Source organism: Rhinopithecus bieti, unplaced genomic scaffold (assembly GCF_001698545.2).
Source record: "Rhinopithecus bieti isolate Rb0 unplaced genomic scaffold, ASM169854v2 scaffold_17861, whole genome shotgun sequence".
Classification (NCBI taxonomy): domain Eukaryota; kingdom Metazoa; phylum Chordata; class Mammalia; order Primates; family Cercopithecidae; genus Rhinopithecus; species Rhinopithecus bieti.
The window spans coordinates 5,512,701-5,539,881 of record NW_016809830.1 but is presented as its reverse complement, the minus strand read 5'-3'; the positions used below and the strand labels follow the sequence as shown (position 1 = coordinate 5,539,881).

At 35.5% G+C, this 27,181-nt stretch overlaps 1 protein-coding gene across 1 annotated transcript in view; it reads left to right on the top strand.

Annotated features, from left to right (window-relative positions):
* The window catches only part of WDR7 (WD repeat domain 7), a 407,408-nt gene that overhangs the window by 61,960 nt on the left and 318,267 nt on the right, over positions 1–27,181 (top strand). Inside the window, exons 13-14 of the mRNA XM_017890454.1 lie at positions 6,128–6,323; positions 17,103–17,317. Coding sequence (XP_017745943.1) covers positions 6,128–6,323; positions 17,103–17,317 — 411 coding nt within the window. The remainder of the gene's footprint in view (positions 1–6,127; positions 6,324–17,102; positions 17,318–27,181) is intronic.

Sequence of the window (27,181 nt, the reverse complement as noted above, 5' to 3'; positions counted from 1 at the left end):
GGATTTTAAAGCTTTTAAAAAAGTCTAGTTTTGTGAAAGTGTAGAAGTGAAATTAACATTTAATTTCATAGGCTCTTTTTTCCCCTTCAGGTAGAATATTTAACGTGATAAATGATGCATCTTAACTACACATTTATGTTCCATAGTAAGAGTTCTGGGAAGTACAAGAAATAATGATTAAGAGAATAGTGGGATTGATTTATGAGCAAAAGAAGCTGGTCATTTATAGCATGTCTAATGATGGGCATGTTTAAAAGGAGAGACAATAGAATGTTTGTATGTTTAGCAACTGTTCAGGCAAAGAGAAAAATTATTTTGGGCAAATAAAACCATTGCTCCTGAAATGATATGAAGAAAAAGAGTAATTTAGTTTAGAAAACAAATTAACAAAAGTAGAAAATAAAAAATATGTATTATTTACATTGGGAGCTGTTGGAAAGTGGAATCATCTCCCCAGAGAGCTAGTGGATGGGATAAACTAGCTGTCTCTGATTTCTGTAATTCATGGCAGATGCTTAGGAACAGGTTACATAAGAGGTTTCTGGGAATGGTTTAAAATGAAGTCTTGTAAAATGCGTAAGGTCAGACTGGGTGACCTAGGTGGTATATTCTGACTCTATCAGATTCTGTGATAGCTTGTGGCATTCTGCTGTTCAGCACTAATGTACTGTGAGGATTATTTACTGGCAAATCCAGTGAGCCTTTATTTGGTTTAAGATGATAATTATTTGAAAAATAGTAATTGACCTAAGAATATACTTGTTTTGGGCCAGTATCTTCTCCCTTCTCTTTGCTTTTTCATCAAATAAAATAGCATTTTTACTTGGTTAAATATTCTGTTGATTGTTGTTAACCTTTACTTTTAATTGGCATTTGATGTCATTGGTGCATATCGTGTCTAGGGCAGAATTAATACAATGTTTGCAACATGAATTTGAATAACTTTCACCTGTAAAATACTAGCTCAGTTGATAGAATACTTCATCTGTGCTGCATAAGTTCTGTTCCGTAACAGTACAAATTTTTAAGTGGAATTTTATGTTTACATTCTTTATGTCAGTTGATAGCAGTGGTTACCGAAGTAGAATAGAAAGACAGTCAATGGGGGTATAGGAAGAAAATCTTAGAACTTTTATTTACTTATTTTTTAACCTTAGGAAATTGAGCTTTATGAACATTTACTAGAAGGAGGGGCATTGGTGGCCTCTTCTGTTTTGCATTCCAGATGGACACGCATCATCTCAGGCCAGAGTGGGTGAGCCTCACGTGGGGTGCCAGAGTTACTTTGACCCTGTTTGTTTCCAGTTAGAATGTACTTGCTTAAGGGATTTGCAGATGATATTATATAGTTCTAAACCTAGCCATCACAAAATGGGCAGGGAAAATATGGATGGGAGATATTTCTAATGAAAAATCTCTTCATCAGCTATATGACAAGTTTTAATGATCATTTGATCAGTCTGGCAGGAGGGCAGCAAAAAATTTATAATTATATGAAAATTGTATTTACATCCACTGTCATTAACAAGGAAACCTTCCTAAGGATCCATTTTGTGACATGAGAGATTGGCTAATGTAATATGAAGTTACTCACATTAGTGAGACATTTGAGAAATGTTTATTCTTAAATCTGTTTACTTAAACCTTGAGTCATCCTTTTAAAATATATGTATTTGTGCATCTATTACAATTTAGGTGATATAGTGCACAGAATTACACATGTATAATTTGTAAATATACAACTAGGGAACACATTTCAAAATTATTTAATGCATGTGTAATAGGAATAATTTGAGGCATATTTTTCAAATAAGTTTAAAGATAAGAGGTTCACATTTTTTAGTTGTTGTATTATTATTTTACTTATACAGTTTAAATGTTTTATATGTTATCTTGTTATAATGCCATTGGTGTTAAATCATGTTTAGGTGACTTTTCCAGGTTGAAATGAAAAAAGGTGAAGTAGAATGGAATTAATCAAATTATGAAATTAGTCATTGCGGGTGAAATAGGTGTTCAGTAACCCAGATCTCTAGAATTTAATAATAAAGGCATTGTGCTAATTTAACTCATTTGTGAAGAAGCTGGATGTAAATCAGGAAGAAATATGAGTTACAAAGTATTCTTTAAGAAGTGCTTTAATAATTTTGAGGACAGATAAGAGGAAACTAAGTTAATTGTGTTTTATCAGAACTTTTAAGTGTTTTTATTTAACAGATAGCTGATAATTATTTATTACGCTGTTCATTGTTTGAATTAAAATTAATATCAAGTGTTGCTTGAATAGTCTTTTTTCCTTTTACACTTAAATAGGCTAGACATTTGCTTTGTTTATACCATTAATTTGTTTTCACACAGGCTGCAAAGGTAGCCATCAACTCAGAATTAATTAGTGAAATCAAAATTAATGAGGTTTTACTATATTGGGTCATTTCTACTTCAGGCCAGTTTTCTTTATATGAGTTGGACTAGCATTTTTTTGAAAAAAGAAAATTAGATTTATTTTAATCCATATTTAAAAAGCAAGAAACCATCTTTTCTTATGAGTTAAGTACCTCTAATAACTATGCTTTCTTGGGCTTAGTAATATTGATTTTTTTTGTTTTCATTCTTCATTATTTTGGCTATTTCCAGTCTTATTACAGTAAAGCTAAAGTTAACTCTTTAGATACTTATTTACAGAGATGGTATATCATTTTTACTTTGGAATAAACTTTTTTTTAAGATGGAGTCTCACTCCGTCATCCAGACTGGAGTGCAATGGCGTGATCTCGGTTCCATGCAACTTCTGTCTGCAGGTTCAAGCGATTCTCCTTCCTCAGCCTCCCCGTCGACTACTGTTTTGTATTTTTAGTAGAGACAAGCTTTCACCACATTAGCCAGGCTGGTCTTGAACTTTTGACCTCAGGTGATCCATCCCCCTCGACCTCCCAAAGTGCTGGTATTATAGGTGTGAGCCACTGTGCCTGGCCTGGACCAGTTTTTTGTAAATTAAGCTTGTTATTTGCAAATTTTCATTATTACACTATGTGAAAGGAGAATAAAAGTATTCTTTAAAACATATTTAGTTAAATTTATGTGTCAGAGGAGAATGCATCATGTAGAAATGAAAAGCTAGAATCTTGGAGTTAAAGTTCTTTTTTTTAACCTTCAGAAAATTACATCTCATAATCTACTTTTTAAAGCACATCCTATGCTCTTATTTAATATTCATTTTGTATGTCCTTTATTTTTGCTACATAACAGTAATAATATAATGTAGAGCTTTTAAGTCTTATGAAGATAGATTACGTTTTCTTAAATCTTTGAAATTATCTGCCTGTGTATCTATGGGGAGGGTGAAAGTTCTGACAGGGAAACTTCTCATGAGGGGTTGATAATGTGGAAGGTCAAGTTTCTCATAAGAATGGGAAAGGCTTTTTTCTTTGCTTAATGGCTCTAGTCCTCTCTCTGCTAAATTACAAACTATGGTAAGGAGATCTTTGACAGAGAGAGAGTATGCGTAGCTCAGTTGTTGTCAGTAGCTTTGTGTCACCTCAGATGTTGAGATCTCCAATAGGGCAAAATTTAAGAACACCTAACAGAGAATATTGGCAAAACTTCATATTGACTCGTACTTCATTTTCTCTACTTTTTGAAAAGGAATGACTAGAGTGTATGTGAGCATGAATGAAATGACTTTCAACGTGGGGACTAGCAAGTAGGTCAGTTAGATGTGTGGCACTAATTAGGGATTAGCTCTTTATAAAGAAGATTTTGGAGAGTTTCTAAGTCTAAGTAGCAGAATCAAAAGTAGGGTCAGTGGCCAGGCGTGGTGGTTCACGCCTGTAGTCCTAGCACTTTGGGAGGCTGAGGCAGGTGGATTGCTTGAGCCCAGGGGTTCAAGACTAGCCTGGGCAACCTAGAGGCTCTATTAAATATAATATATATATATATAAAACAGTGGTGTTGGATGTGTGAATACTGTGATTGATAAGTGCCTGATGACAGGATATGAACAGATGAAAAGGAATACTCTTTAGGCACCATTCTTTAAGTTCATTATACCTACAGAAAAAGATAACTGTTTCTTTCATGAGGGAAATAAATAAAATGACCACTTTTTGACAGATTAATGTTGCAAAATAGAATATTGTAGTTAACCATTAATGTAGCAACCAACCCTTTTTATAAAATGAATAATGGATATATTTGACAAAGTCAGTACTGATGATAAGCTGTAGAAATGCAAAGCATCCATTGTATTAAACTCTTGCTTTGAATTAGCAGCATACGTATGTAGCAGTGTGTGTGTGTGTGTGTGTGTGTATTTACCCAGTTTTGTTCTAACATACCCAAATTTAACTATTTTTGTAGTTTGCCATTTTGTTTTGTTAATTATAAAACTAATTTGTGTGTGTCAGAGTCAACTGCCCCTCAGTTTTTAATGTCTTTTGTTAAGACATTAAGAATCACATTTCATGTTTCAATTGAATGTTTATCAGGAAAATAAGTAAGCTTAAAAAATGCTTAAAAGTTCTATATAATGTTTTAACAAAGGTTTGTAATACCATTTCTCTGAACTTAGTTTTTTTTTAACTTTTAACATGAGTAAACACCTGTTATGCTGATTATAGTATGTAATTATAATACACAAAGTACAAATAAAGCTAACAAAGAATAAAATAAAACATTCAAACATTTATTTTAGGTTGTTTACAAAAATAAACATTATCTAGTAAGATAAAAATAAAGCTAAATCCTAGTGAAGAGAATATAAGGGAAGAAAGCAAATGAGACCATTGATAGGCCATATTCCGATACTTATGCCCAAGATCCAGCACTGTTCTAGATAGAAAATTCAGTCCTGAGTTTCCAAAGTGTGTTCATCTAAAACTAGGTCTTAATAAGATTACTATGGTCAAACAACTTTGGAGATGAATGATGTTGTATCCCCTTGACGAGATAATTATGGTCACAGCATTCTAAAGGTTCTTGGAAGTTCTGTGGTTAAAAACAACAGCTACTACCTAACCTCAGTATTGTCAGTATTCCCATGCACATTTGACCACACTTTTCCTCCCTTTTTTTCACCTAGTACCTATCCACATGTCCTATTTGGGAAAGATACTGAGATACTGATCTCTAGTTTAAAAACAGCCTGTTTGCTTAGGAGAACCCCAGCAGGGTGAGGTTTGATGTGTTTTTTTCTTTAGATCCCATACAAGGAAAAGAGTATATATATAGAGCAGTGGGCCTCACCTTCCATAAATAGCCACAATATGTACAAGAATGAGTTTCAAATGGCTGTTTTTATATGGTTTCTCTCAGTATGACCTGAAAGCATAATCTAGTAAGTCACTGAAAAGTTAAGTTTTCAATTGTTTATAAATTATTTTACAGAAATACAGACTTTAATTTTTAATTTTTTAGGTCATAGGTTCAGTTCTCTCTTACCAGAGAAAATCTTTGATTATTTATATCTTGTCTTGTTCTAAAAGGAGTTGAAGGGCAAAACTAGAGGTAAGCAGAAAATGTACAGCAGAACATTTAATTGGCTATTGTGTGGCTAGTTGAGGTGATGTATCTGCTGACATTATGGATAGACACCATGAAGGAACTAGGAATGCATATCTACAGATAATGTGAATATCTATGACTCCTAAGAAATGATCGTGGCAGAGGGACGGTGAGGGTATTGTTTTTGAGCAAAGGTGCAGGAAAGAGCATGGGTCTAAATGAAAGAGTCACAGACAGAAAGAAGCGCTGCAGAAAGCAGCTCCCGCAGCAAACAAAGGAAAGTTCACAGCATGGAAAGAGAACACCTAATAACAGATCAATTTTTTCTCAGCTTTGCCTGCTCCAATATAGTAATCATTTTAGTGAGGTCATCTTTAAATTTGAACAGCAGTTTTTCCAATCTTTTACAGTCTTTAATCTAGAATTAATTTAGTATAAAAATATTTTGATGATTGATCTGGGTTTTATGTATAATATAAAGGAACACATTTTTCAACATGACCTAATATTGTGGTTGTTTTTCAGTGGCAGCAAATGTATAATTAATTTTGCCTTAAGTTATTGAAAACAGGATCCATTTTATTTTAAATTTAATTTAAATACAATTAAGGTTTATTCTTCTTTTCAGGCAAGAGTACAGCACTGCATCTGCTCTGTAGCCAGTGACCACTCAGTAGGACTTCTAAGTTTGCGAGAGAAAAAATGCATAATGTTGGCATCTCGTCACCTTTTTCCTATTCAAGTAATCAAATGGAGGCCTTCTGATGATTATCTGGTAGTGGGGTGTTCAGATGGTTCTGTGTACGTCTGGCAAATGGATACTGGTAAGAACGAGTATGAAGAGATACTATAGAAAATTAAATGGGTATATTTCGTTTTCTAGAAATGAAAATGTCTTTTGAATGAAGAAAACAGCCTTGAAATGTAAAATAGTTGCTACTTTTATTTCTAATTGTTTAAGTGGCCTCTTTTTTGTTCTGCTATGCCAAATGCTTGTAGAATATTTCATGAATCTTTAAAAGCATGTAATTGAGGATAATATGCAGATGAGGACAGACATATGGACAGCAAAGTATGTATGATTCCTGTGTAATTCACGAGTAAACTGTGAACAAGAAGAAATCACCAGGTTCACATGTAGTGAAAAAGATACAACCCTTTTTTCTTTGAACAGCAGAAAAGCAATGCTGGGCAGTTAATTGTATGAGGTAATTAAAATGAAGTTTTCAAGTTCTAGAGATAACATTTAAAATTTCAAATTTCAGAAAGCTTATGTGTTGGGGGTATAATGTAGAACAAGTAATGCTTAGCTTAAAAGCACAGACAATAATATGTAATGTTTATACACAGACTGCCATGGTTTTCCCTCAGAAATTTGCAAGTATATAACTAAATGTTTATTGGTTTAGGCCTTTTTCAAACTCATTGTTTTTTTACTTTTACAATTTTCAGTAGTCATCTATCAGTTATGAAAGTCTTTCTTTTGATTCCTAGTTGTACTAATATTTCTACTAGATTTTTTCCTTTTCTTCATCTTTGTTTGAAATAGTGTTTTTTTGAAATCAGACTCTAAACATATTTCTGCATGCACTATTGTGCAAAAGGGAGTTCTCTTAAGCCTTTTGGGAATAAATAGTCATAAGCTTCAGTAATCTTTTATTTATTGTCTTCATTTTAACTAGTAGTACATAGGCAATCTTGACAAGAGGAAGCCTTCTTGAAGTCTGTCAAACTTCCTTGCTTTTGTGTGTAACTTTTCTTTCTCTTGTCTCTCATTGTAAAAGAGATTCATACTTTTGGTCAAGTATTAAAAGCACAAAAGTATTAGAAAAGAAGAAAGATGAACCCACATCTCATTGCTCAGTGGTAAATGTTAACATTTTTGGCAAATTACTTTCTAATCTCTTTCTGGGCATTTAAAAAAACAGAATTGCTGTTGTACTACATATGCAATTTTGTATCTTTCTTTTATGTGTCTTTATGTTATGTCCTATCTGCTGAATAGCAGTCTTGTGTTTTATTTTTTTTTTAGTCCACTTCATAAACTGAATATATGGAATTTGTCTTTGGCTCTAGAGTCAGACTGTTTAGATTGAACTTAGGATGGACTCCTAGCTAGCCCTGTGACCTATTCCAAGTCACTGGATATTTATCCCTCAATTTCCTCACCTGTAAAATTAGAGTAATAATATTTTCTATCTTAACGCATTTCTGAGAAAATAAAATGAGATAATATTTTCCTGACATGTGGTAAACAGAATATATGTATGTATATATGTGTATGTGTGTGCAATTGTAAGCCTTTGTGTGTGTGTATACATGCATGTGTATGTATTTCCTACTACTATTATTAAAGAAGCATGCTATGTAACTTGCTACTTTGTTGAACTTGGGAGTATGACGTTATCTACATTTAGAAATAGTTTTTTGGGAATTAGTACTAAAGAAAGTTCTTATAGCAATAATGGTATTTGTAAGACACTGTATTAAAATACTGTCAATATTAAGACTGGGCACAGTGGCTCATACCTGTAGTCCTAGCACTTTGGGAGGTGGAGGCAAGTGGATTGCTTGAGCCAAGGAGTTTGAGACCAGCCTGGGCAACATGGTGAAACACCGTCTCTACAAAAAAATACAAAAATTAGCTGAGTGTGGTGACATATGTCTGTGTCCCACCCACTCAGGTGGCTGAGGTGAGAGAATCACTTGAGACCAGGAGGTCGAGGCTACAGTGACCTGTGATTGCACCACTGCACCCCAGCCTGGGAGACAGAGAGAGACTCTGCCTTAAAAATAAAAAAAATCTGTAACTATTAAATTAATAGCTGATATATTTTAAGTGAAAATGTATAGTAAACTTGTCTAGGACTTGTTCAAATTAAATATTAAGAGAGTATCATTTTTCTGAAGTTTTCTGATGCTTAAATATATAATACTTGAATATTTCAGATACTATAAATATCTTTGTGAAGAATATAAAACGAAATTATTTACAAATGAGGCCTTACTGATAGACAAAGTTACTGTTCTAGTAATTTTTCTAGAAGGAAATGACAAATAGGCCCTAACTGTAGGGGTACTGGAAGAGGTTATTTTTATAATCAGTTTAGTATAATTAAGCCCAATTTAGATAAAATACAGCATGTAATATTGAAATTACATGCTGAAGATTTGGGTAAGCAATCAGTCAATATGACATTCAAGATAAATGCTATAGAGAAGCTGAATTTATTTTGGATTTCAACCATAATAGGAGGCATACTTTGTTTTTTTCCTCCTTGCTGTTCATGCTGTAGCTAGTGATATAAAGTTCCCTGGGGAGTCAGTAAGGTACATCCTGGAGGTATTGACATTATTTATTTATTAAATTTATTTATTTATTAAATAAATAAAAAATGAAGCTAGGAAAATCAGATTCAGCCAGAGTTTGATGTGTGAAATGTATTTAAACTCTGAGGAGATACTTAATACCTCTTGTTAGTGTTTTGGGAATGTATTTTTACAAATGCAGCCATACCATGTTAACCCTGTTTTGCATATTGGGCAATTTTCTAGTTATTGTTTTGAGTTATACTGATGTTTCTAGCTTAAAACACCTGAAGTGTCTTTCCTTTATGTTTTTTTTTTATGTTTATGCAGCATGTTTATGCTTTTTTTTCTTCAAATGAGTACTTTGTGTTTTCAGTTCATATTTCCTTGTGAAATGCAGCCAAAGCTAGTAATGCAAAATGTAGAGAGCTGGAGTTCTAGAACCTTTTGTTCTTTTATTGTGACATTTTCTTATATGCAATAGCAATGTAATAGTGATGTAATGGCCATGGAAATTATTCTTTTACATCTCTAAATAGTTAAAAAACTACCCAAACACTAGCAACAAGATTGAGCCAGATGAACCTCTTGCTTCCCTCTTAAGAACTTAAGGTGAGCCACTGACCTAGGTGGCTTCTGTGGAGCTGCTTATGTGCTTCTGGGATCAACCGCCTCATTTTTCCCGTTTGGTATTCCCAGTAAGTATGCAGTGCCATTGACAAGGTCAGAATCCTGTCTCTTTGGGAAACAGGCATGCTGAAAGTAATGACCGATGTTACAAAATGTTCTTCTTATCTAGCCATTACCAAGCTTAAACCACATTCTCATCTGCTTCTTTTTATCATTCTTGCTACACAACAAAAGTGATTCCCACATCGTATTTCTATTCCTTATGTACAATTATTAGATGTTCTTGTACAAATGCAAATGCCATTAATGCTTGACAAATATCAGGAATTTTAGTGTATGAGGACTTGTGAATTTATTTGTTATGTGATGTTTCTTTTTATGTTCTGCTCTCCATGTTTTCTAATATTTCTGTTTTGCATGTACTTCATGAAATATACATTTGAGTCTCCTTTTGAACTTAAGTACCTAATGAAATCTAGCAGGGAATTATGAATTAATGTATGTTGGTATGTCTTTTGAAAACACATAAAGCATGGCTAACAAAAGCCTGTGTTTTAGGGACTCAGATTGTCATATAAGTAAAGTCTTAGTGACTGTTATTCTTCCTTAAGACTAAGTTTTGAAAACGTTTTTCATGCTTTTATTTTGATGCATTTAAATTGATGTTTTCTCTTGTTACTAAAATTGCTGAAGAGAATCAGGAGGTAGTGCTGAAGTTCAGTCTTTTGTTATTAGTGGAGGGTTTTAGTAGCATGTGTTTTCCTCATGTATTTGACCCTTTGCCAGTAGTATTTAATACAGTGGAAATTAGATCTTACATTTGTATTTCATTATATATTGCCATTACATCATCAGCTTTTCTGTACATTTTTGCTTTTCATTCTATTACAAAACATGCAATAGGACAGGGGAAGACACAGAAAATGAATGGGTTAAGAAAAAGAGGTAATTGACTAAAACCTTGGTAAAACCAAGTATAATTAGAGAGTTTCTTTTTTCTCTTTTAATGATTGACTCTATGAAATCTTACATATTAACCTACCTATGTAGTTACCATTTTCATTGCTTCCCTTTTTGAAGGAAGAGGTTTAGAGTGGAGATATGACCGTGCTTACTACTCCCTCCCCTCACAACCCCTCCATGCAATTAATCACTAAGTCTTTCCCATTAGGTCTCCCTCACCTACTTTTTTATTCTTTCCAGTGTACCATTGTAATTTATGGCCATATTTTTCATACCTAGGCTATCTTTATTGGGTACCCTGCCTACTCTTTCTACCTTCTAATTCATCCTGTACTCTGCTGGGAAATTAATCCTAGGAAAGAAAACACTGACAACACTTGCTTCATATGAATGTCTTAATGAATAAACCATAAACAATATTAGTTCATAAAGCCTTCAGGACAAGGTCTTGCATAGTGTGGCACCTTCCTACCTTTCTGTCTTTACCTCTTGCTGTTCTTTTACACAAACCAGTTTCTCTGGTCAATAATAATTGGGTCACTCCCAATTCTTGTTGCTAGTATCATCCATATTGTTTTCATGATTTTCACTGACTTGGAACATTGCTTTTTTCCTTCCATTTTTTTTTTGTTTGTTTAAAACAAACAAAATATCTATGATATTTTCAGGAAATTTGAATAATAAGAATGCAGTCTTGCATATTTACCTGTGTAGTCACCATTTCCATTGCTCTTTATTGCCTTGTGTAGATGCAGATTTTGCCTAGAGTCATTTTCTTTTGTCTAAAATTTAATTTTATTTTAGTGTCAGTCTGCAGGTGATGAATTCTTTCAGCTTTTGCGTGTTTGAAAAAACTCTGTTTTATCTTCATTTTTAAAGGCTATTTTCTCCAGATATGGAATTCTAGATCAACAGGTTTTTGTCTTTTGCTTCCTGTACTCCAGCTGTCTTCTGGGTTGCATTATTTCCAGCGAGAAATCTGCTGTCGTCCTTCTGTTTCTTCTATATGTAACATTTTTTTTCTCTGGCTGCTTTTAAGATTTTTCCTTAATTACTGGTTTTGAGCAATTTGATTGTGGTTTTCTTTATATTTCTTGTTCTTGGAGTTTGTTATACTTATTAGATCATGGCTGTATAGATTTTATCAAATTTGGAAAACTTTTGGCCATAATTTATTCAAATATATTTTCTCCCCTCCATTTTCTTTTCTTTTCTTTGGAGACTCCAATTATATGTCTTTTAAGCCATTTGAAGTTGTTCTTCAGCTCACTGTGATGGTATTTTCATTTTTAAAAATTATTTTTTTTTGTTTCATTTTATATAATTTCTATTGCTATGCTTTCAAGTTTACTGATATTTTCTTCTATAATGTCTAATCTAATTATTCCTATCTAGTATATTTTTCATCCTGAACATTGTAGTTTACATTTCTAAAAGCTAGATTTTGGTCTTTTGATATCTTCTATGTCTCTTTGCAAACCTTTTGAACATCTGGAATATAATTATAATAACTTAATGCTTTTGTCTTCTAATTTTCATATCTTTGTCAGTTCTGGGTTTGTTTTCTTGATTTGATTTTTTTTTTTTCACTCAGTATTGATCTTTTTTTTTACATGCCTGGTAAATTTTTTTTTTTTTTTTTTTTTGGGACAGCGGTTCACTCTTGTTGTCCAGGCTGGAGTGCAATGGTCCAATCTCAGTTCACTGCAATCTCCGCCTCCCAGGTTCAAGTGATTCTCCTGCCTCAAGCCTCCCGAGAAGCTGGGATTACAGACACCACCATGCTCAGTTAATTTTTTGTATTTTTAGTAGAGATGGGGGTTTCATCATGTTGGCCAGGTTGGTCTCGAACTCCTGACCTGAGGTGATCCACCTGTCTTAGCTTCCCAAAGTGCAGGGATTACAGGCATGATCTACCGCGCCTGGCCATGCCTGGTAATTTTTTGTTAGCTATCATATATTGTGAACTTTATTTTGTTGGGTATTGGATATTTTTGTATTTCTGCAAATGTTTTGAGCTTTGTTGTGGGACACAGTTAAATTATTGAGAAACAGTTTGATCCTTTTGGGTCTTGCTTTGTTAGGTAGGGCTGGAGCAGGGTTAAATGTGGAGCTAATTGTTATCCACTGCAAAGGGAAGACCTTCCTGAGAACTGTACCCAGTGGCTCATGAATTGTGAAGTTTCCAGTCTGGCTGGTGAGTAGGCACTATTCACAATCCTGTCTGAGTCCTGGGTACTGCACCCTCTAATCTTTTGAAGTGGTTCTTTCCTTGGCCTTGGGTAGTTAGTTTCTTCACAGTCACATAGTAATCAGTACTCTGCCAAATATGTAAGGAGGACCTTCTGCAGGTTTCTCTGGAGCTTTCTTTTCACCCTGGTATTCTGTTGCAAACTCTATCTGCCTGTACTCTCAGCTAAGGAATCTGTTAGACTATTCAGACAATGGATGTTAGTCAATCAATGTTCAGACAATGGACATTTGTCAATTAAGGATTGTCTGAAAAAGCATTGTTTCAAATCTTGTATCTATTTTTTCCCAATTATTATACGTAAAAGGGTAAATTCAGTTCCTATTACTCCGTCTTGGCTGGAAGCAGAAGTCTTTTCTGCTAATTTGAATTTTCAAAATCTTTAAATATTCAGGCAGAGTCCACTCTTTCCCTAATGTTTTTAAAAACAGGTTTAGTTGGGAATGGATTTTTTTTTCTATCTTTTGAACCTCTATTAGTCCATTCTCATGCTACTATTAATAAATACCTGAGACTGGCTAATTTATAAAGAAAAGAGGTTTAACCGACTCACAGTTCCACATGGTTGGGGAGGCCTCAGGAAGCTTACAATCATGGTGGAAGGCACTTCTTCACAGGGCGGCAGGAGGGAGAATGAGTGCTGAGCGAAGAGGGAAGCCCCTTATAAAATCATCAGATCTTGTGAGAACTCACTGACTATCAAGAGAATAGCATAGAGGAAACTGTCTCCATGATTCAGTTATCTCCACCTCATCCTGCCCTTGACACATGGGGATTATTACAATTCAAGGTGAGATTTAGGTGGGGACACAGGGCGAAACCATATCAGCCTCTTTATTATTCTTTTTGGCTTGTGTTGTTGATTATCCTCTTATGTGCAAATGTTTTGACCCTCACTCATGGAGTGTACATTTCCCTCCCGCCCCAGGAAGTTAATTACCATTGTTGTGTTACAACTATTTAATCTTCAGACTTTATTCTAACTTTTCCAGTTGTTCCACTACAGTCTTTTACTGCGAAAAGATCCAGATTAGAATTGTGCATGGCTAGTTCTATCCCCCTTTCAATTTAAAATAGTCCCTTAGTTCTTCCTTCACCTTAAAGACTGAAAGTTTTGAATATTTCTGGCCAGTCGTTTTATAAAATGTTTCCCAATTTCTGTTTATCTGATGTTTTCTCATGGTTATTTTCAGAATATATATCTTTGGCAAAAAAATCACTGACATTTTTCTCATTACATCTTATCAGTTGGCATATGATTTTAATTTGTTTCATCACTAGTGTTTACTTAGGTCACTTAAGGTGTTTTTTTGGCTTCTTCACTGGAAAATTATTATATTTTCTTTTTGTAATTAGTAAGCATTTTGTGAAGAGATACTTTGAAACCATGTAAATAGCTTTTCTTTATCAAACATTTAAGTTACTCATTTATTTTCAGTTGGATCTCTATTTTATACAATAGATTACTTTCCTAAACTCGTATGTGATGTCTTGGGTTTGGTCTGTGGGAGTCCCTTCACACTGGATATTTTTTTTCTTTCAGCATTGTCTTGCTTTACAGCACAAGTAGATGATGCTGCCTCCTCGTGTGGTTGTGCTTTTTATCCATCCTGGCTGATACCCTGTGACTGACGTCCTCTCTTCCCAGCATGGACATCCTTTCTCCCCTTTTGGGATCCAGCACCCTGTGCAAAGCTGCCTAACTGCATAGATACCCTCTTCACTCTATGGGCCCCATACCATTCCCCCTCACCATGTGGATGCTCTTCTCATACCTCTTAGACTTCAACCTTCTGTGCCAGGTTGCTTTCATGTGTTGATTTCTTGACCTACCTTTGGGATCTGTACTGGGCTGCCTCACTGTGTGAACTCCCTCCTCTCTCCACTCGGGTTCCAACAGTGTCTCTTCATGCACATGCTTCTGGGGCTGAACTCTGTGTCAAACTGCTGCCACCACCTCCCTCTTGTTTAGCTTCCCTCTACACCCTCTCAGCCTCTGACATACTGCCCTGGGCTGCTGCAGGCCTGCTTTTCACCACCATGCCCCTTATCTGACATGGACTCCTACCTTTGCTCAGGTCTGTTTACTAACTTTGGGCTCAGTTGTTCAAAAGAGGAGAGGAAGTATAAACTTTTGACACCAGAGAGTAAATTAGTTACTTGGTGTTTTTGCAGGTAGTATATTCTCACTTATTTGTTGATTAATGATTTTATTTTGGATATCAATAATGGAAAGTCACTTAAGCCTTTCCATTATAACTACAAACCACATTTAATAGAGAATTAAGAGCTAGAGTAGTAAATTCTAAATTTATTCCTGTGAAACTTTAAGATATCTGAAAGAATATCATATTATTTTCAAAATCAAATTAACTTTAATTTACTTAAAATAATCTTTTCCCACAATATTTAAAACATGATATACAGTTGTAAAAAATTGATATCTTACAAATCTTCATGTACAAGAATATGAAGTTCTATACTAATTCAACCATGTAAATATACCCTGTTAACCATGTAGTGTACATCTATTAAGAGTATTTTTCTGTGACTGTAATATCCCTTCCCCCACTTTAGACTATGAATACTGTTCTCTAACTTGTTATTTTCATTTAACAATATGTTGTGGCTTTTATTCTATGTTAATATATATAGTTGAGCCTTCTTTTAAACGTTGTGTTTATAACTTCACAGTACTCCTTTTAGTGGATACATCATAAATTATTGACCCAGTCTACTAATGATAGATATTTAGGTTTCCAAAAAATTTTTCTATTATGATTAAGACAATTATAACCCAACTACACACATATATGTTTGGATATGGTATCATTATTTAGCATAATCTTAGAAGAGGAATTCCGATGTTAAAGGAAATGTGAGTTTTAAATTTAATAGAATTTGTTAAAAAATTACTAATTTTATTTGTACTAAAATATATTACCAGTTTTCTTACACACTTGAGAATGCTGAATATCTGTACGGTAAGAGATAAATAGTATTTCATTATTGCTTCAATTTGATTTGTTTGATTATTAGTGAGGTTGACATATTTTTGTATGATTACTACCTATTTGTATTTCTTCTCTCGATTGTTCATATTCTTTAAACATTATTTTGTTGGCTTATTTTTTTCTCATAGATTTGTTACAACTCTGTATTTTGAGGCTGCTAACTCTATCTCCATTTAATCAACAAATAGTTACTCAGTGCCTCTAATGTGCCAGGCACTGTTCAGTGTACCAGGGATACGACAGTGAACAAAACATCTGAAACTCTTAGCTCTTGTGTAGTTTACATTCTGAGTGGAGAGAGGCAGGTCAAAAATAACAAAAACTTTAAACATATAGTATGTTCTCTGGTGTTCATGTTGTGGAGAAAGTGAAGCAGAAAAGGGAAAATTTGATAAGAGGGCCAGGGAATAACTCATTGAAAATGTAACATAAAGAGCTTGAAAGGTGGGTGAAGGAGGTAGTGAAGCTTGCATTGGAGGAAATTTGTGCTCTGACTTAGACAAGAAATGCATAGATGGAGATAAATGGAAAGGATGGCCAAATGAGGAAGCTTTAAAGTAGTTGCAGGCCGGGCGCGGTGGCTCATGCATGTAATCCCAGCACTTTGGGAGGCCGAGGTGGGAGGATCACGAGGTCAGGAAATCGAGACCATCCTGGCAAACACGGTGGAACCCCATCTCTACTAAAAATACATAAAATTAGCCGGGCGTGGTGTTGGGCGCCTGTTGTCCCAGCTACTCGGGAGGCTGAGGCAGGAGAATGGTGTGAACCCAGGAGGCGGAGGTTGCAGTGAGCTGAGATCGTGCCATTGCGCTCCAGCCTGGGCGACAGAGCGAGACTCCATCTCAAAAGTAAATAAATAAATAAAGTAGTTGTAAATAGAAGTAGTGGTAATTTCCACAAACATATGAAGAAACATTTGACTGGGTGGTGAGAGTAAGAGTCAAGAATTTGCAGACAGAATGGAGAAATTATAATATTTTTTCTGTTTTGTGGAAGTTTCTTAGAGAAGCTTCAGCAATTATTCAAGGAGGAAAAAAGCAAATTTTAGTAAGATTTTAAGATTGATATACAACTTAGAGGAAGGTCAAGTCATAGATTTTAATATTTGTACTGGTGTGATGGGACGGAAGTAGTCAAGAAAACCATCTGGGAGGTAGAAAGAGTAGAAAAGCCTGGAGAAGGTTGTTGGAATCTTAGTTCTGAACTTGACTTTATTGGGAAGCTGCATCAGGGACTTTGTGGAGAGGAATTAATTGAGGTGGTAAGTACTACATGGAAGATTGTTAGAGGAAGGAAGTACAAAAAAATATTTCCAGGAGGCATTGATAAAACATATTTCTACATAAAAAAATTTCATACCATTTTTTTCTTTACTTAAACTATTCAAAATATTGTAGTATTATGAAATATTTATGAATATATTTTTCTCACAGGTGCATTGGATCGTTGTGTGATGGGGATAACAGCAGTTGAAATTCTAAATGCTTGTGATGAAGCTGTTCCTGCTGCTGTCGATTCACTTAGTCATCCAGCAGTCAACCTGAAACAAGCTATGACAAGACGTAGTCTTGCTGCTCTTAAAAATATGGCCCATCATAAGCTACAAACCCTTGCAACTAACCTCTTGGCTTCTGAGGCATCTGACAAGGTAAGTTTTGTATGTGGGCTCATGAAGTGTGTAGACCCCAATTTAACTTCATTTAGTAACATGGCTTTGGCATATCTTAGGAAATAATTTTTGAGAGATGACACTTGAAAAATAAGCTTTTGATTTTCATTTAGGTTTATCCAACATAGTTTGAGTTTTTCAAGTACTTGGCATTTGAAAAAGTAAATTATTCTTACCATTCAAATATTTTAAAATCCTTCCGACTGAATTAAGTGACTTTAGTTTCTCAAATTAGGGCAAACAAGTGTATATAATCTGTCTCACTTTTTGGTAGTCTTTCTATTGAAAGATTGAGCACTAGCTAGTGTCCTAAGGAGTGAAAAAAATAATTTAGGTACAATTAAGATGTCTGTAATTGTGATGTATCATTTTATTAAAATTAGGTTCTGATTTTAGTAAGGTTAAACCATTGTAAAGATTTAAGAAATTGTTTCAGAATAAGTATGATGGCATTGCAGAAGTATTGAAATTTTTCTGAGACCCAACTCAAACACACTTTCCTTACTGACACTTAATAATCGAAGTATAAGTTACTTCTTCAGTTAACAGAAGATTATCCTATTAAAAAAACCAGTCCCAATTCATGAATTGGTTACTTATCTTTAGTTTTGTAGAGGCTAGCCACTATTTGGTCTGTGGTATTTGTGTAATGTGGTAGAATTAGAACTAGTTTGTCTTTAGTAATGGATAAATGAAACCTAGAGACAATCTCAATATTTCATCTGAATCACTACTTAAAATTCTAGTTCCATCTAAATATTCATTAGAGTTATTAGTGAATAGCACAAATACTTTTAATTTTAGTTTTTCTTATTGATTTTCGTGTTTTTAAATGGTTAGACATGTGAATAAATAGTGAAGGGGTTGAAAGGCTCATCTGCAGACTTGAAAATTAACCATGAGTTTGTGCGTGCTGATGACACGTGAAGTACTGTAGGCAATTCCACTGACCCACATCCTCCAGTAATTCACAGTAATGTCACCCTTTGATCATTCTTTCTGCCCTCAAGATATAAATGTTTTATCGGCTATGTTGTATTGTGTGTTTCAACAATTGGAACTATGAAACTACATTTTTCCTCTGTGCTTTCAGTAGCATACCCGAAAGTTTGTGAAGAAATCACAGCTTAAATGCATTGACCATACCTGTAATTACTTCCAAGGAATCACATAGCTGTCTCTAGGAATTCAGTGTTCGTAGCACATTTTCTGACATGATATGTAATTTGATTTTGAGCAAATTTATAAAACAATATGTTTAAGAGCATGCGTGCATGTTGTGTAACTCCCAGATATATTCTTTTTCTTGATGGTATCCCCTAGAAGTAAAAATTTGGAAAAATAATTATATAACTTGAAAATTAAAGAAAAATGAGTGGTACAGTAACAGTTATGAATGGCTTTTGTAAGTGGTCATGGTCCATTATGTGATTTTTACAATCTTGTTTGTCCCTGTTTTAATAGTGTATTTTATAGTGCAATTAGTGATAAAAGCACCAGATATCAGAGACACTACACTTAGGTATTGTAAAATATGTTGCTTGTGAACCTCCTTAGTCTTGTAGCAGTGGTAATTGTTGCCTGGCCTACAAGGAAAACAATTATAGAAGGGAGGAAAAAGGCTTAGGAAGCTGAGGCTGCAGGAGGATAATCACTTTATGAAAAATGTATATTGGCTGGACCATTAGGGATTTCTGTAACTATTTTCTCATGTTGAGTTTGAGGCTCCTTCTGAAGGGAATATTTAAAGAGCTGTCCTCTGGATAGCTTTCTAACCTCAGGAGAAATAAACCCACCCACAGTTAAAAAACAAACAACTAAGAGCTTCTCAATGGTACAGGACTTACTCTAGGATATTGGATCTATTTTTTTACATGAGTCTTTCAATGGAAAGTGAAGCTTGTATTGGGATACTCTATAGAAAGTGTCCTGCTTTTTGTCTTGGTAGAATGGTGTTAGCAATCAGGGCTATATGGAAGTAACAGATATTTTATTTTGCTAATTGTGTTAATTATAGTGGACATTCAAAACTTTGCAAAGATGGAGAATGTACTATCCTGTGATATTTTTCTCACTAGAAGATCAAGAGGTTATTCAGTAAAATTATACTTTATTATTGTGCAATGAGTCTTTTGCAAGATTGTGTATATTTGAACCCCTTTTCATTTCTCTTGTGACATATATTTTTTATTTATATTATGATAACTTATATACTTACCTAATTCTCCCTACTGAAATTCAGTCTTTTTGAGAGCAGGGATTTTTGACTTATTTATCTCTGTGCTTTTCCATGACGTCTAGCAGCAGCTGCTGTGCAATAACTATGTGTTGAATTGGATGATGTGGAACAGAAGGTGCAGAGAGCCATTTCTTTAGCTTTTTTGCCCTGTCTTTTGCAATTCCCTCATACCTGATTGTCTTAAGACCCCTGCTTTGCAGCCTCAAGTCTGTCTGTGTTCAAGAACCTTTAGATGTGGAGATTCATTAGTAACTTGCATTCTTCCTTTGCAAAAGGAAATTTTGTTCAGTTTTGCATATTCTCCCTTTGGTTTTGGTGAGTGAAGTTGTGTAGATATAACTCATTCTCCTTCCTTGCCCTATCTGTATTATCAGTGTTCTAACCCATCCTGAACTTATCTCAACTTTTTATTTTTTATTTTATTTATTTATTTATTTTTTCAGATGGAGTCTCACTCTGTTGCCCAGGCTGGAGTGCAGTGGCGCCATCTCAGCTCACTGCAGCTCCGCCTCCCAGGTTCATGCCATTCTCCTGCCTCAGCCTCCTGAGTAGCTGGGACTACAGGCACCTGCCACTGTGCCCGGCTAATTTTTTGTATTTTTAGTGGAGACGGGGTTTCACCGTGTTAGCCAGGATGGTCTCCATCTCCTGACCTCGTGATCCACCTGCCTCGGCCTCCCAGAGTGCTGGGATTGCAGGCATGAGCCACCGTGCCCGGCCGACTTATCTCAACTTTATCCTCTCCTTTATTCCTGTTCCTTTTGGCTGTAGACCATGATAGCTCATTCGTGACAGACTGACATTTTGGGATGGATAATTCTTTGTTGTTGGAGGACTGTAGTCTATATAGTAGGATGTTGAGCATTGTTTCTCTCTTCTACCTACATCGCATCATGCTAGTAGTAGCCTCCTCTTTCCAGTTGTGACAATCAGATGTCTTTAGACATTGTCAAGTTTCCCTTAAGAGGCAAAAAATGGCCCTAGTTTAAAACCACTGCTTCTGGGAGAAAAAAAAAAAAAAAAAAAAAAAAAAAAAAAAACAGGCTTGAAATAGAGGAATCTGCATCCTGCTCCTCTATCCTATCCGTCTTTTCCCTTCCCTACCCTGGTTTTTTTAATCTCATTCTTCCTCAGGACAGTGAAGCTATCACCAACCCTTAGTGCCTCTACCCATTTTGGCAGAGTTAGTTCTTACATTCTTTTTATGCTCACATTTTTTTTGTTTATACCTTTCCCAAAACACTTTTCCCTTTGTATGGGGTATTTTTTGCTCTTTTTATTTGTCTTCCCTACTAGATTTTGAACTTCTTCAGAACAGGAATTCAGTTTTTCATCTTTTATTTCCAATACTCAATGTAGTATAAGTATATTACTTTGTAGTATAAGTACACATAGAGTATGGTACATACTAGTGAAAAATGGTAATTGCTCAAGAAATTTAGTAGGAAGTTTGAGGTGTCGGTTAGAATTGTGTTGTAGAGGAACTTGAATGCAAAGCTGAGGACGTAATTTAATGGGTGCTGACATGTTGAATACTTTTAAAAGGATACTTTTGATTGCTTAAGAAATATTTTGTCATATCTAACATTTTTATGTAAGACACTTACAAATACTGATTTGGGAAATGAATTGTGAGGTTACTGGAATGATAAAGTGAGAGGTCATGGGGACTAGAAATAGGATTAGGTGCTAGAAATGTGGAAGAGGGGATGGTTAGGAAGCTGTTGCATAAGTTGAATAAGTAGGACTTCACTCTGGTCTTGAAGAGTTTGATGTTCAAGATTATTTCAGAGACCAAAACCCGGCTGAAGGGAGAATGGCAGTGCTATTAACGGGAATGTACAGGCCATGGAATAGGCTTTCAGGGTGATTGTAATAGGAGACGTGCATTTTATTGGTAGTGTTAGGAGTTGGGGTGTGTGCAAGTCAGCAAAATACCTTTGAGAAATAAGTGACATGATGGTGAGATAGAATAGAGATGGTATTATTTTTTTCCCAAATAGATGCTGGAGTGTAGAGCCTGACTTAGACTGCAGTTCACATTTTGGGGTGCCTGCTGTCATTTGATTTTTTTCAGATATGCTCTTTTCCTGAATTGTCACTGCAAATAGGTGAGTTAGTTCTTATTGTCCCCAATTAGTAGCTGATGCACCTAAAGACAGTTGGATGGAACAAGGATTGACAAACTCTATAAAGGGCTAGATAGTAAATATTTTAGGCTTTGTGCACTGTCTCTGTCATAGTGACTTAACTTTGCTTTATGGTGTGAAAGCAGGCATAGGCAATATGTGAACAAATGAGCATGGCTGCTTTCCAATAAAACTATTTTCAGAAGCAGGTGGTGAGTTGGATTTGGCCCATGGGCCATAGTTTGCCGACTCCTACATCAGAAGATAGTATTGTTAATATCAAGAGTGTAAGTATGGTTCTCTGGTGGAATGGCTTTTGCTTTATTTTTATAAAAGCAGTTCAAAAGAGTGGTTAAGAGCCTGGGTTCTGGTGACAGGCATGTCTGTGTTCAGATTATGTTTCTATAGTTCTATAACTTGCTGGCCATGGGTGACCTTGGGCAGGTAACCTCCAGTGGCCTTCGGTTATCTTTAAAACAAAATTCAAACTTCTTACAGTGGCCTCTGAGACTCTTTGTGATCAGACGTATGCTTCCCTCGTTTAATTTTATTTTTCAATCCTTGATTATTCCAGTTCTAGCCAACTGACTCTTTTTTAAAATATGACTATTTGTTGAATGGATTAACGAATGAGAAAAATGAATGAATTATACTTAGTACATTTTGACTACTGGTAATGCATTGCAAAATCTTAGTACAGAATTACAGGATAGAAATTGAGAGCTGTTTGTAAAGCTATCCTTTAAGAAATTCTTTTTAAGCCACATCTTCATATGATACTATTGAGGGACAGAGTATGGAAATGGAAGAAATTTGAAGACAGAATACCTGTTTAGATATCAGGAAGATGAAGATGAGCCAGTGAGAAGCAGAGAAAGAGAAATCATACAGGCAGATTCTAGATCACACATACAGTTGAAAACAAAAGTAAAAGGTCTACAGTTTATCAGAGAAATGAAATAACATTAAGAATTGGGGTGTGTGGCTGGGCACAGTGGCTCACACCTGTAATCCCAGCACTTTGGGATGGCAAGGGGGGCGGATCATGAGGTCAGGAGATCGAGACCATCCTGGCTAACACGGTGAAACCCCGTCTCTACTAAAAATACAAAAATTAGCTGGTTGTGGTGGCGGGCGCCTGTAGTTACTACTCCGGAGGCTACTCTGGAGGCTGAGGGAGGAGAATGGCATGAACCTGCGAGGCGGAGCTTGCAGTGAGCCGAGTTCGTGCCATTGCACTCCAGCCTGGGCTACAGAGCAAGACTCCGTCTCAACCAAAAAAAAAAAAAAAAAAAAAAAAAAAAAAAAAAAAAAAAAAAGAAATGGGGTGTGTAGGTTTAGTAATTAGGAAAGCCACTGGTGATGATTAAGAGAGCTGTTTTGGTAGAGTTGGTTTGGTCAGAAATCAGGGTACAGTGAGCTGAGTATGAGAAGTGGAGGTAAAGAGTGTGGAAGAAATTAGCTTTTGATGGAAAAAGGGGAGGGTAGTAACTTCAGTGGCTAGGGATTTAAGAGCAGGGTTTATACTCTGTTTAGGAGATCACTGAGCATTTATTTTGGTGGAAGGATAATGGGTGGGCCGATGCAGGAGGACATGGTATTAAGAACAGAGCTGGAGAGTTTACCCTTACTAGAAATTGTTTCCTTGTAATTGGTAATGATTAAAGAGAGGGAGATGAATGTACCAAGTCATTTTCAGTGGAAGAGAATGAAAGTAGGCTGTGATTTCTGTTAAAAGGAAGGAAGAGATGGTTATAATTCTTTGGAGGTAGAGCCATCTTTTTTTTTCTCTTTTTTCTTTTTTTAATCCCAGCACCACACAGCATAAGCAGTTCACTGGATTAGGAGTTAGAGAAGATTTGTAAAATATAGATAACCAGTCATTTATAGATTGTACATGATGATATTTGGCGAATGCATACATAAATATGTTAAGAAGATGGTCTGATTATATCAGGTGATGTTTCTGACATGTTTTTCTTGTAAAGTATTTGCCACATATATGGTTCTTCGTAGAGAGATCTTGGGCTAAAGGGGTTTTATTAGTGAAGGTAGAAAACCATTACTGCCATGAAATTCATTTCTTCATCCTACTGTGTGTAATTTTCTGTTCTGCAGCTTTACATCTTGGGCATTGTTGTGCCAATCAGAATCACCTTATTTGTAGGGGAAAATGATGAGGCTGAGGGAGTGGAAAAATGACCAGGATGATTTATCTTTTACCTTACGTTTCTCTCATGTTGTCTAATTAGTCAAAAGCCTGAAAAAAAATGAATGGGCTATATTTGCAAAGGTCAGTAGCTTTGTGTTCTGTGTAACGAGGCGAGAGAATGGAATTTAGAAGTCAAATACAACCTACTAAGAACATAGTCTGTGTTTTTTGCTTGCAGAATTCACTCTAAAAACATTTGTACTGGTTGAATTGACTTTATGATTCACTGTGAAAAGGGCACTGTAAGGTACAGACAAGGACAAGCCAAATGACGTTGTGTACAGGATACCAGGCCTTGTTTAGTGAACTGTTTTTGTCCTTAGAAGAATTCTTATGATATGTGTGACCTTTGAAGAATCAATTAAACTTGCTTAACATTCTATCCCAAAACTTTAATGAATATTTGAATAGAAAATATGAGTATGTTGATAATATAAGTATATTAATTATTATATATTCATAAGTATGTAAGATTTGTTTGTCCTCAGTGGTTGTTAGGACAAAATTTTAAATTACACCAATTGTTGTCTAGTACCTAATAAATAAAGGAGCCTTAGTTAAGCTGTCCGGTCTTAAGAAAACAAAGGAGTAAATGCCTGTCACTATAGGAGGGGAAATACATTTTCTCATCAAATAAAGGAAACTTTTGTCCCCTTCCATTCTGGGGAGATATTAGAAGTAATATTATTCCAGTAGTAAAATAATCATGATATTCTAACATGCTTATTATTAGCTTTGGTGATTATATGATATAGAGATATTTAAAACTTGGCCAGGCACAGTGGTTCATGCCTGTAATCCCAGCACACTGGGAGGCCAAGGTGGGCGGATTGTTTGAACTCAGGAGTTGGAGACCAGCCTGGGCAATGGTGAAACTCTGTCTTTGCAAAAATTAGCCAGGCTTAGTGGCACATACCTGTGGTCCCAGCTGCTCTGGGGGCAGGGGTGGGAGGATTGCTTGAGCCCAGGAGGTTGAGGCTGCATTGAGCTGAGATCATGCCATAGCACTATAGCCTGGGTGACAGAGCGAGACCCTGTCTCAAACAACAACAGCAACAAAACAAAACAAAACAAAATTAATGTCAGTCTCTCACATGATAACAGATATGATACTCTGAAAGAATAATGTTTGGGTATCATAATAATTATGCTCATACTTTTGATTGCTTTCTGAATCCTGGCACTTAAAAGCTAAGAATAGCAATCGGAATTTTTTTCTCCTCTATGATTTGGCATATTAAAATATGGACTTTGTGGATTCTCTGAAATGTCCAGATTATTTAGATAGCATAAAATCCTTTTTTTTTTTTTTTTTCCTGCAAAATGTGTTGTTTAACTTTTTGAATAGGAAACATTATGATTGCTATCTTTTAATTAAGATGTATTGAATGTTAACTCTTTTTTGGTAACTCAGTGCAAACATTGGTTATAATAATGCGTCCTAGATATATCTGTGGATAAAATATTATCCACATTTACTTCCTTTCCAAGTTTCCCAGACTGCTGGATTTTTTCTGAATTGCTTCTTTATAAACCTTTTATCTCTTTGCTCTTCTCTTAACTGTTATGGCCACTGCTGATCTCTGCTACTCTATTTCTATTTTTCTCTGAAAACTGATCTAATAGTGTTTAGATCTACCATCTTAACATTTGAGTTCCATTTCACTCACCTGTTTTTATGGTTGTTTATTTTTTTTTCTTGGTCTCTTTCAGATTCAGCAAATATATTTTGCTGAGACCAGCTCGGTCGGGGAGACCCTAACCCAGCAGCACTAGAGGAATTAAAGAAACACACACAGAAATATAGAGGTGTGAAGTGGGAAATCAGGGGTCTCACAGCCTTCAGAGCTGAGAGCCCTGAACAGAGATTTACCCACATATTTATTAACAGCAAGCCAGTCATTAGCATTGTTTCTATAAATATTACATTAACTAAAAGTATCCCTTATGGGAAATGAAGGAATGGGCTGAAGTAAAGGGGTGGGTTGGGCTAGTTATCTGCAGCAGGAGCATGTCCTTAAGGCACAGATCGCTTATACTATTGTTTGTGGTCTAAGAGTACCTTAAAGCAGTTTTCCACCCTGGGCGGGCCAGGTGTTCCTTGCCCTCATTCTGGTAAACCCACAACCTTCCAGCGTGGGCGTTAAGGCCATCATGAACAGTGCTGCAGAGATTTTATGGCCAGATTTTGGGGGGCCTGTTCCCAACAATAATTAAATTTTACTTTCCCCTTCTTTTACTTATTAGCTATAGATTCTGTTAGTATTCTCTTAGTTTTTGCCCTAGAGATTATAAGTACATCTTTGACTTACTACACTCTGAAACAAATTATTCCTATTAGAATTTCTCTGCTAGTGCTAGAGCCTTAGAACATTACAATTCCATTTGCCCCCTTCTTTTTACATTTCAGTTGCCATGCATTGTAACTTTACATATACTTTAAATTCCACTAGACATTGTTATTGTTTTCTTCAGTCAATATTATTTAATATTGTCCTTATAGTTAACCTCTGTTCTTTTTGTACTTTACATTTTCTTTTTTTGGAGTAATCCAATTTGGTATTTTTATTTATTTATTTACTTTTATTTTTTATTATACTTTAAGTTCTAGGGTACATGTGCACAATGTGCAGGTTTGTTACATATGTACACATGTGCCATGTTGGTGTGCTTCACCCATTAACTTGTCATTTACATTAGGTATATCTCCTAATGCTATTCCTCCCCACTCTCCCCACTCCACGACAGGCCCTGGTGTGTGATGTTCCCCTTCCTATGTCCAGATGTTCTCATTGTTCATTTCCCACCTATGAGTGAGAACATGCAGTGTTTGGTTTTCTGTTCTTGCGATAGTTTGCTGAGAATGAAGGTTTCCAGCTGCATCCATGTCCCTACAAAGGACTTGAACTCATTCTTTTTTATGGCTGCATAGTATTCCATGGTGTATATGTGCCACATTTTCTTAATCCAGTCTGTCATTGATGGACATTTGGGTTGGTTCCAAGTCTTTGCTATTGTGAATAGTGCTGCAGTAAACATACGTGAGCATGTATCTTTATAGCAGCATGATTTATAATCCTTTGGGTATATACCCAGTAATGAGATGGCTGGGTCAAATAGTATTTCTAGTTCTAGATCCTTGAGGAATCGCCACACTGTCTTCCACAATGGTTGAACTAGTTTACAGTCCTACCAACAGTGTAAAAGTGTTCCTATTTCTCCACATCCTCTCCAGCACCTGTTTCCTGTCTTTTCTAACTGGT